This window comes from Alternaria dauci, chromosome 2 (genome assembly GCF_042100115.1).
Source record: "Alternaria dauci strain A2016 chromosome 2, whole genome shotgun sequence".
NCBI classification, from domain to species: domain Eukaryota; kingdom Fungi; phylum Ascomycota; class Dothideomycetes; order Pleosporales; family Pleosporaceae; genus Alternaria; species Alternaria dauci.
The window spans coordinates 56,996-68,360 of NC_091273.1; the positions used below are offsets into that span (position 1 = coordinate 56,996).

General features: G+C 51.9%; 3 protein-coding genes across 3 annotated transcripts; all 3 read right to left on the reverse strand.

The window, feature by feature from the left end:
- Positions 1-3,328: 3,328 nt before the first annotated feature.
- On the reverse strand, positions 3,329-5,008 carry ACET3X_002122 (uncharacterized protein; the record flags this gene model as incomplete). The annotated part of the gene is made up of 2 exons (XM_069449486.1): positions 3,329-3,658; positions 3,746-5,008. The coding sequence occupies 2 exons, from the start codon at positions 5,006-5,008 to the stop codon at positions 3,329-3,331; spliced, it is 1,593 nt and encodes a 530-aa protein (XP_069308669.1).
- A 2,395-nt stretch (positions 5,009-7,403) lies between these two features.
- Positions 7,404-8,707, reverse strand: ACET3X_002123 (uncharacterized protein; the record flags this gene model as incomplete). Its single annotated transcript, XM_069449596.1, has 2 exons — positions 7,404-7,927; positions 7,975-8,707. The coding sequence occupies 2 exons, from the start codon at positions 8,705-8,707 to the stop codon at positions 7,404-7,406; spliced, it is 1,257 nt and encodes a 418-aa protein (XP_069308670.1).
- A 539-nt stretch (positions 8,708-9,246) lies between these two features.
- On the reverse strand, positions 9,247-11,363 carry ACET3X_002124 (uncharacterized protein). Its single transcript, XM_069449707.1, has 4 exons — positions 10,437-11,363; positions 10,274-10,384; positions 9,977-10,218; positions 9,247-9,927 (listed from the first exon to the last, which is right to left on the reverse strand). Exons 1-4 carry the CDS (start codon positions 10,593-10,595, stop codon positions 9,291-9,293), a joined length of 1,149 nt encoding a protein of 382 aa, XP_069308671.1. The 5' UTR covers positions 10,596-11,363; the 3' UTR covers positions 9,247-9,290.
- Positions 11,364-11,365: the final 2 nt, after the last annotated feature.

Genomic DNA, 11,365 nt, shown 5'->3' on the forward strand with positions numbered 1-11,365 from the left:
GCTCTAGAACTAGACTATTAAAAGAAGCTCTCTCCTTAGCTAGACTTTTATTTATAATAATAGATACTAACTTTAGTCGTAATTTATCTTTACGTAAAACTATAAGCTTAGCTAGGAACTTTAGATGGGGAACAGCTCCTTACTAGTAAGATTTACTTTTTATGTATCTACTTCCTAGCGTACAGAAAGCCCGTTCTTTACGCGACCTAGACTATTTATAAATAAACAGGTGGTAGTAGAGAAACAGGATCTACACGCCTCCCTGCAGCGCCTCGTATAGTAATCGTTCACCGCTGCAGGGCGTGCTGTGCAATGATTGGTGTGATGAAGCCTGAAGGTATAAGCACGTGACACCCTGCAGCAGTATTCCAAAGTGGAATGCGACGGGACAGAGTCTATTGGTGGTGTTTGAGCGAAGAAGCTGGACTGTGGACATGTGTGCTCGCTGCCACCGATTTTATTGCTGCACATCCATGCTGTCCAACGATGACGCGGAGAGAACCCCGCTCTTGCATTGTATAAAAGGAGGATTGCCAGTACCTGCCTTCAGACAGCGTTCTTTCCCTTAGCTGACGCCCTCACCAACGGCCATGGAGATCGTGGCGGCAATTCTCGTCTTCGTCATCGGTAATCATGCGAGGTTTCGGGGGGAGAGTGTGTCGCCATGGCACAAACAGACGACCGTCGCGATACGTGTCGGATTTCCAGAATAAGCCCAAAGGCACAGTGCCATTCACGTCTAAAAGTGTAGGGTCAGATTGGCTGGGGATGTGACTACAGATGAAAGAAACTTCAAGGCAGCCAGCCGCCCAGGAGGTTGGCGGGTCGGTCCCGGTCGGCACGGGACGGGACGCGATCCTGCAAGCAACGCCAAACCCTTTGTGCAATGCTTGCTGTCAGCACTCACACCCCTCGCGCCACAACGCGCGGCACGACACACATGTCGCAGGTCGACCGTTAGCCACACACTGTCTCGCCCAGCCACTGAAGCACTGGCGGTGCACGCTCTGTCCGCAGCCGCTCTTGCACCACACCAAGCCTTCCCCGCCCGCCGCCGTAGACCCGTCCTCGACCAGACCATGCCGACAAATCGCGCAATCGCCCTCAACCGGCCGTCTTCGCGCATGAACAGCATCGCAAGAGTCGCACTCGGAGTGTTCATCCCAATCGCTGCGACAGACGGCGCACCCAAGTCGCCTGTCGTCGACGACGCATTGCGCGCGCCACTCGTCGAAGCATGTCTTGTGCACACTCCGCCCGCACGTCGACCGACACCACACCACCTCGGACGCGTCCAATTCCGAGAGAAGCCCTCCTTCTTGGCAGATGGGACACTCTTCGGCGAAGGGCAGGCGGCGGGCATGTGGGCGCGTGCATCGTCGCGGCGAGACACGTGGCGAGACCTGCGACGCGTTTGGCAATGATGCTGCGCTGGACCATGGCACTGTGTCTGTCCTCGGTTCAGCTGGCTGGAGCGGTGCCGCGGCAACGGCAGGACGATTCGTGCTTGTCGCGCTCGCTGTTGCGATTCGGGGTACTGTAGAGACTGTGCTGCGCGCAGCCGAGCCCGATGCGGTACTGGGTGTGGGCAAGACGTCGGATGGCGCGAGAAGAGATCCAGCAGCGGGGGAATGCGCTACATCATGCCGCGGTGGGGTGATGCTGCTCGCAGGCCCTGCTTGCTGCGCGCGTAATGCATCAAGCTGAGCGCGTAGGGAGTCAAGCTCCGCGCGTAGTGATTCAAGCTGCCCTGGCGCAGTGACGGCGGCTGTCGCTGGCGGGCTTTGTGTTGCGGGTCTCCGTTCCTGCGCTCGAGCAACCTCGACTGGAAACGCTGCCTTCATTCTGCCCGTCCATTTGTTCACCATCTCGCGGCGTTGTGCATCTCGATGTCGCCAACATAACCCGTATTCAGCCAGACTCCAAAGGTCCGGTCGGAGTCGCTCAGGGTCTGGATGTTGCCTCGCCATGGCGATAAGCAGGGAATCGATCTTTTGCACGTTGCGATACGCGATAGAGTTGTGGCACTTGCGGTGCTTCGATGGGGCATAGCCGACGCAGCAGCCGTCTGTGTCTAGCTCCAGCACGTTCTTAGGACACCATTTGGGCTGGGAGCTGGACATGCCAGCGGCAGTGGCTCTGTTGGTGGGCACTGAAGAAGGCATGGTTCAAGGAAGAGTGTCTCTGATAGTGTCTCTGAGGAGGTGTGTCGGTCGCAGAAATATGAGCACAGGAAATGTCGCTATGCAATGAGATTTGAAGATGGTACGTTGCGACCTGTACAAAGATATACTAATTAGCAGTCTTTCCCTACACCTTCACAGCCACGATCCACACATCCAAGTCATTCCTATACAGGATTCATAACCTGGCCAGGCATGGGGGGTTTCATGGTGTCGAGACAGCACCGCTCGGTGAACCGCGAATCATGAACTTTCCACGAGAAGGGCGGCACGCAAAGCATGACATACCAGGTATCTCGATACTCAGCAAACACGCTGCGCCCCTGCGTTGTCATGCAACTTACTTTGTACAGCTCGAAGCAACGTGGGGAAGGAGGCGATGCGAGCGAGGCTGATGCGGCGTGGTTGTCGCCTGGAACGTCATTCGTTTCCAATCTTACACCTGCACTCATCACTCATTGGGTCAGGTGCTAAGCCACAGACTAATGGGATGCACTACGCTTGAATTTTGAGCTATTCTAATCTTGAAGGATTATTCGCAACGTCTCGATTGTATGAAGTGCTTGGCAATTCTTCATAGACGGGATACTGCGTTGCTTGCAATACGTCTCTGGTGGGGTCTCATCCCAACAACGAGCGTCGCATGTGTACACGTACGGCCAACTGGGATACCGATCGCTTCACACTCATTCAGGACAGCAGCTGAGAAGTATCCAGATAAACATCGGCTAATCCCAGATACTGTAAAGGTGCACTCGCCTCACACTTATGCGGTTAAGGACAAGAGTCTCCACCAGAGTGTAGCGTCGATTCACAATCTCCTAGTGAAAGATTACTGTATTGCGATAATCAATAGTTAGACAAGATTCTAAGAACTTCGTCTTCCGAATCCTCGGCTCACTAGAACCTGCCAAATCACGGTCCTCTTTGTTCATCTTGTCCCTCTCAACCTACTTATCAAGCGACTGTTCGAAAGTGGTGTGTATTAGCACGATTCGTAGATCGATTTTAAACATAGGTTGAGTAGATAAGTACTAATCTTCAGATTGAGTATCGGCACCGCAAGCCGTCCACCCAACCACAGCCTTGTCAAGAACAACAGCATAGATTAAATATCTACTTCTATATGCGCATGATCTTGTGTTTCAGGCAGCACACTCATATGACTGCGCCTTCGTCACATCCCCATGCTTTGACACAAGGCGCGTCTTCATCGGATAAGGGCACAAGAACCTGTCGTACTGCATTCCAGCCGTATCATTGAAGGTGACTGGAATTGTATCCGGTGCAACACCCTTTTCCACCCAATCGACAAGAGCCTGGAATGTGGAGGTAGGTTGCCCGCCCGAGCCACCGGAGCAATGCGCTAGTCCTGGAGCTTGGAAGTAGCGGAAGAAGTCTCCAACGTTAGGATCCAGCTTCATAACACGATTGTAGTAATCTGTGGTACCTTTATGTGGGATAAGCCCGTCAGCCTATGAGAAGAGTTAGCATAAGCTCGAAGAATCCACCTCGTTTATTGAAAACACCGAGGGACAAGAAGTTTCCTGTGGGAGATGTACCAAGCCGTGATATGTGATAATCTTGCCGCCCGCCTTGCGGTAGTTCGAAAGATCCGGATCTGCAGTTCCGATAATAGAGTCGTACTGCTGCATAGCGGACTTAAAGAGGCGTGTGTATTCCTCCACCGAGTTGACTAGCGTATAGTTCCACTGGGGGTCCTTCTTGACAAAAAGCTGTAACCATGCTTCGCCAAGCCCAGTGGGAGCTCCGGTACATGTGCCATTCGCGTTGCACGTTGTTGTTGCGTAGCCTAGGTCACAGGTAGTACCCATCGGCCCACCGCTACCCGCGAGCCGTGATTGGTAGTCCACACCGTACCAAAGGAATTCGCCGTCCGGACCACGAGGGCCTTCCCACGTAGCGTTTGCAATAATCGCAGCTGCTTCGGTGATAGTGACTAAGTCGCCCGTTGAAGTGCAATTGCGCACGCTACCGATCATCGTGAACGGATCGAAAGAACACTTATCAACATCGCTAATCACTCCGTCAGCCACACTGTCGAGGACGTCGCACGCTGCGACGGCAGCCTCGGTAAGGGAGTCCAATTCGCATTTTGTAGGAAACTGGCCCGTCATTGACATCATGACTTGTGCCCATGCCGCTGCGGGAATGAACTGGTTCCAGTTGATTGCTGGAGCAGCAGCAGCAATACCATCGTAAGCGTCAGGGTAACGCTGTGCGAGCATAAAGCCTTGTCGGCCTCCTTGTGAACATCCACTCCAATACGAATACTTGGCAGGTTCTCCGTAGAAAGAGTTGATAATGTCTTTGGCGATGAGCGACTGGTCGTTGAGCGATACGGACGCAAAGTTCTGAAGCGCATACATGTCAACATTGCCTGGACTGTTCAACGCCCATAAATCTGGAACATAGTTTAATCCTAAGCCAGCATCTGTTGTTGATGCCACATATCCTTCTCCAAGTGCGCCGCTCATCGCCATATACGATAGTGGAAATCGTCCAGCAACGTAGCCTCCCCCTCCTACAGATTGAAGTCGCCCGTTCCATCCTTTCACCGGAAGCCATGTCTCGACATTAATGGTGTCGTTCTGGCCTTCGTGCGTGTATGTAATAGTAACGTTGCAGTAGTCGACGCCACGCACGGAGATGGACGGATGGTTGTGGTAGAACTGATCGGAGACTTCGGTCGTATAGTTTGTGACGAGCGTAGCCGCAAGGTTGAGGATAGTGACACCAAAAACCGTTGGGTAGGGTATGGAGCTGGCGTTGCAGGCCGACGATAGGGTAGTGATGTTTTGCATAGTGTTATAGAAAAACGAGTGACAGAGACCAGGGTGAATGCAGTGTTGGAGGCGGGAGTGATCGAACATTGGCGATATTCTCCGATTAAGTAGCAACAGGAGATGCGATTGATCGATCTTGCTAGTATAGCCTCAGCATAATCGACATAACTCCTGAATGCATTTCCAGGTGACTGCTCGGAAAACATGATCACGACAGGAGATACGACGTATTGCGCTAATTGGCTACGTATTGCCCTAAGACTGCGCTAGTATCTCATTCGGCCATTCGAGCCACCCTTTCCAGAAGCTACCGAGGAACCTAGAGATCTCCTCGATCAGAATTTTGCCGACATTGCCAACAAGCCACATCCATCGCCGACGATGCAGAAGGACCGCGTCATGAGCGAGGATGATCAGTGCTTCCGGCTTTCGCATGGATAGGTGATTCATGAAGTCGCTGGACAGATTGATAGGCCAAACCCAGATCAAGCCGGAAGAATGCGGTCCACTCTGAATCATTTCAGTCTGGTAAACAAGCTCCAGTTGAGATACAGCCGTGTGGCAGGTTGATCGGCACTCCTCACGCATATCTACTTGGCCCAGCAAGTTGGATAAACGATTGGCTACAACCTCAGCAACATCATTGTGCGAAGATGATGCAAGGTTAACTGAGTCCTCGGCGCGTTGGAAATAGGAAGAGAAGCTGGTCTGTTTCAGGAATTGCCAGGACTGCGATGTGATAGCACGAACCCCACGATGCAAGTTCATGTACGTGATGAAGCTGTCTAGGATGTCGCCTGCGCTAGCGTCCGCGGTTACGGCGATTTCACTCAGCGCATACAGGCCTGTGAAGCTGGAGAATACCAACATAGGGACGCAATTTTCTACTGTAAGCTCAATAAGTGTATCGTTGAACGAGCTCAAGACTTGAGTCTGGAAGGCCCTTGCTTGCTCACGTAAAACATCTGCTCCAGCCGCATTCATGTAGCTCATGTGCATAGCAGATAGGGCTAGCAGCTGGTACACAACGTATGGCTTGGATAATAGGACCGGCATCAAGGTACGTGCCTGTTCTCGATCAACAGCGTCTTTTTCTTCGAGGCTTGGCAGGGTCTCGAAGATGAAATGACTGAACAACTGCACATGGCGCAGGTTGAGTGAAAGATCTGATGCTTGAAACGATGACGGTATTGGAGACAGGTAATCCAAATTGACCGATGGCGTTGCTGACTAAGCATACACTAGCTTAGCGTCGTCAGAGCTCGGAGCTTGGAACTCGGCAGCAAGCTCGGCGAGATTTTCCCTTTCCATCTTCAATTTGTCGCATCAGCCTTGTCTCTACAGATGGGTCTCTTATGCGTTACCATTTATACGTCGTATAGCGAACACGACGTATCCCTCTTGCCGCTTTTGTGCCACGATGAATTTGCTCCCGCTTGAGCCTTCTCTGTTTGCGTCTTGTCGCAACGATTCGACTACGCCTTCTTGAAGCAAGATACGGCGTATCTGAAAAAGTACCTAGGTACGCGGTGAACGCTATGCCTTCACGTTCGTAAGTGCAGTAAGCCTGTGGAGTACAAAGATTTCACCTTGTCGCGATGTCACCACCGGCTTGATATCCTAGCGAATGTTCCAGACCAAGACTTGGTTCTGCACGCCGTTCGTGGTTGGAGGCTTTTGTAAATTCATCCCTGCATTTCTGATCCCGTTCTTTGCACCAGCTAACACTTCCTCGCAGTAGAATTCGCCGGTTACTGCGCAAGAGCCTCCGCTCACAACAAGACCGGTAAAATCATGCCATCCGCCGTACAAAACGTCTTCATCCTACTTGGCCCCGCTTTCTTCGCTGCATCGATCTATATGTGTCTGAGTCGCATCATTCGCAGTATCCAGGCCGACCATCTTTCCGTGATCGAGCCTCGGAAGTTTACAAAGATATTCGTGACGGGTGACGTTATCTCCATCCTGATTCAGGGAGGCGCCTCTGGCTTGATGGTTACCGGTACGCACGCAAAGCTCGGAGAAGGCATCGTGATCGGTGGTCTACTTGTTCAAGTGATCATGTTCGCACTGTTTGCAGTCACAGGAGTCATTTTTCGGAACCGCATCCGCCAACATCCCACGCCTGGGTCCAACACTATCGACATTCCTTGGAGGAAGAGTTTGCGCATGCTGTTCATTGTCTGCGCCCTCATAATGGTCAGATCCGTCTTTCGCGTCGTGGAGTACGCTACCGGCAACGATGGGTATCTTCTCAGACATGAATGGACTATGTACACTTTCGACTCAGTTCCAATGTTCGCAGTTACGGTCCTGTACTACTTATGGTACGCCACCATAATAGTTGACATGAAAATCGAGTTGCAAAGCATTCCCGTGTAGTGTACAGCACGGCGACTCGATCGCTCAGGGACTACTGAACGGTCTTCAGATCGTCGGATATATCGTAATCCCAAATCCAATCCATCCTCGATAGCGCATTGCTTCGCAAAGCTTCTAGGTCATCACCAACACCTTCTCCTTCAAATTCCCACAGCTTACCAGCCTCCTTGCTTGTCGCCACCAGCTTTTGACTGCGCGGTCTTCGGACCGCATCGTACGCATGGAAGGCATGTTTGAGCTGTTCCTTCTGATGACATGCTGATAATAGCTCGCTGAGCACGTAGACATCCTCGATGCACATGCCAGCACCAGAACCTTGCTGTGGCGTTGAGGCGTGTGCAGCATCTCCGACAAGGCAGATCAAAGGCTTGGTGGTGTAGTAGGTTGCTGCAGGAAGGTGGTAGAACAGCGCCCATATGTCTGGCTTCTGCATGTTCTCTATAATCTTTCGCGCGGCGGGTATGAAGTGTTTGAAGTCTTCCATCATCTCGTCGCGAGACGTCTGCACCACCCAGTTCTTGTCCTCCCAAGTCGGTCGCGAGGCGAATGCGACAACTGTAATCGCATTAGCTAGGCACGTTGAGATGTCTGTATCAACTTGCCATTGAAGAGCGTCCCATTGGCAATAGGAAAGTGAAGTATATGCGAGGAATAGCCAAGCCACATCTGCGGCGACCTCGATATATCTTCCCCTAAGATCTCGACTGCCTTCGCCATAGGAAACAACCCACGATACGCATACTTGCCCGAAAAGACCGCCTTCGCTTCGGGTACATCGCCCAGCACGATCTGTCTGACGCGCGATTTGATGCCGTCGGTTCCCAATACAGCGCTGTGTTGTGCGACAGACATGTCAGCAAAATGTAGTACCGCATCTCCGGATCCATCGGTTGCTTCAGTAACATTAATTAACCTCTTCTTGAATTGTGCGATGCCTTCTGGAACCAGTTTGACAAGCTCATCGAGGAACTGCGCACGATGAACTCCTCCATTAGGTCCCTCTCGCGCCGGTATAGTGAACAATTCTTTCCCCAGCTCAACACCCTTCTTCCTATCATCTCCCACTCTTGCTGTAAACCACACCGGCGGATCCGTGTCGACGTTTCCTTTGTTGCATTTGATGAACGCAGCCTCGATGCGCGGGTCAATCAGGCCCATCGTGCGGACCATGACTGGCGAGAATCCAACACCAGCGCCGATCTCGCCAAAGGATGCAGCGGACTCATACAGCGTTATCTTCAGGTGTGGGCATTTTGTGAGAAGCGCAATGGTCAGCGTCAGGCCTGCAATACCGCCACCCACTATCGCGATGCTCAGAGGTCTCTGCTCAACCATGACGGTAAACCTGGTGTTGGTGTGCGTTTCTCGGTGCAGCAACGGCTCAATGTACAATGTTCGGAAGCAGGGGCGATCAAAGGACTTGGAACGCGACTAGATTCTTGTCAAGTAGCCTGCAACTGTCCTCGCGGTGATTTAGTTGCTTTAGCATGTACTGGTTGATGTAAGGCGTTCCACCGGGCGTGCGTGGGGCGAGTGCTTACTCGCAGATTCGCGGATCCGACACCGGAAAAAGACGCTGTCGAATAAGCCCGGGCAGGCGGCAAGACTTGCACCGAGCCCCGCCGCTGGGCCAATAGCTTATTTCGCACTCAGAACTGATTTTCTGGCTCCGCAGCTGGCGAGGCATCGGAAATTACTCTAACGCTAAAAGGATTTTGGAGTGGATATGCGAGACATGTCGCACTCTGTAGTAAAGGCCAACCCTTAACGCAGAGGAATTGACGGAAGCAATGTGATCTCCACACTGTTTTCAAATATGTTTATTCAAAATGGCTTGAGCGATAGACACGCGCAAGATTTCAGGAAAACTTGAGGTTTCGATTGCATTACAGATAGTATCGGACTCCAGAGATCAGGTTCAGTGAGAACCCCTCACGACCTCGACATCATGTGTCACAGTGATGCCCTGAGATACAAGATGTTCACTATTGGTGCTGTTGCTACGTCGCGGTTGCGATGTGACATGCACTCCCGGCTTGGTGTCTTCGATGATACGCTCTTGACTCTCACTCGGACTGATGTCGCCCAAAGTCTCAAGCTTGCCTCTTGCACCGCTGCGCATCCCTCCCATGGCGAATGTATCCTGATGTGCGTGCCCAGTGCGTGGCCGCGAGATCCCTAGACCGACACCATTGGATCCGTTGTACGGCTGGTATGCTCCACTGGTTCCCTTGCTGCTGCGCCACTTCTTTGGCCACAGTTTTCCGATACTCTGGCGTAAGCTTAACAAGCAAGCGGTTATAACTCCCATTGCGGCCTCGATAAAGCTCCAGAGATTCGTGGGTGGAGATTGCCAGGTAGGCTCGGTTGCTCTTAGGCTCCCGGGCAGCGTAGACATCCGGAGCGCTGTAGTCAAGCAGATGAAGAAGCCCATTGAGAAAAGAACCATGAGGCCGATGCGCGATCCTGTCGACATGTTCAAGCCCAAGATGACGGGCATTGGAAGAATGAAGATTGCAAGATCAGTGAGGAGGTTCAGGATAGCATTCGTCCAGCTTCAAAAGATGTCAGTGATAGCTTGGCGGTCTTTGGGGGATGACATACCGATGCCAGAAGAAGTTGATGCATGTTCCTGGTATCGTTCGGTTGTAGACGCGAGGTACCGGCGTGCATTGAAAAATGCAGACAAAGACGTATGAAACGGTCCAGATCACTGAAATTGCTCCCAGTGCAATGCATGCCTGCCGAAATCGTTTCAAAGCAAACACACGGTAATACAAAGCCAGGAACGCCATCTTGTTAAAGCCGTTGGTGAGCGTATAGAACGATTGTGTCAACCAGAAACTCTATGGCCATGATGTCAGCACATGACGCTGAAGATGTGCTTTATCATTTGCTAACCTTCAGTGCTTCCGTAGGATTTCCTCCAGTCTTGATGACGTCCACCAAATGCAATCCAAATCCATACTTTGTGGACCTAAAAATGAATGCTGCCAAGAGAACGAGCCAAACCTTCAAAGATAAGCCACAAGTACTTGCGAGTTTTCAGCAGTTTTGTACTTACATTTGCTGTGATTACAAAGACATCTTCCAAACCTAGCCATCCTCTGCTTGTGATTGTGTTCGTGATGCGCCAAACCAATAGCAATGTCGAGATGACTGTCAATGTCACCGTCACCCACTGCAGATCTCGTTGTTGCCCTTCGTAGGCGGAAAATATCATGGCACTTGCGTCGGCCTGACCGGCAATCTGATCGGGGGAGATGCGATCGCGAAGCTATGAATTCAGTGGCATACTTATACTGAATTCCACTTTGTCTGTCAACGGGGCCGAACGCCATCCGCCTCAGGAGCCGATCCCGCGCGAATCTGTCATCCGCTCGCTCTCGTCCTTGTACTGTATTGCAAATGTCTCATCGCAAATCTTGCGAATCCTTCTCGGTGGCATTTGCGGCCGTTACCAAGCCCGATTACGAAGGGGCTGAACGCCAGCAGCTCGACAAGTGTGCGTGACAGCCACAGGTAATTCTCTGATGCAGCAAGAGTTGTGGCGGAGATTGTGCCTACTATCACCCGACAAGCCGTAGCCGCGATTCGCGATGAACTGTGTATGCGCCACGCTTGCGCACGTAAATGGGTGAATGTCGGCGTACCCGCTTCGTCGTCCTGGAAGAGTATGGACAATTCGCGAGAGCGATAGGGCTGTTCAATCAAAAACTTGGCCAGTCTTGGCTCTGGCTTCCTTGTCGGTGTACTGGAAGAATATCGCATCGTGAGCAGATGGATAGCGATCCGGGCAGATCGATCAAGGCGATGCAATGATGCTGTTGTCGTCGTTCAGTCTGCCGATCAGTTGCGCAATGCTGACCGGTACCTAGCAGACTCCTGGTCCCCTTCATCCTGGAACTTTGAAATACTGGCCAATATGCGTGGCGCTCCCTCGGTGGTACTGTCGCGACATTGTCCCTGCACCGGGCGTGATATGATCAAGTA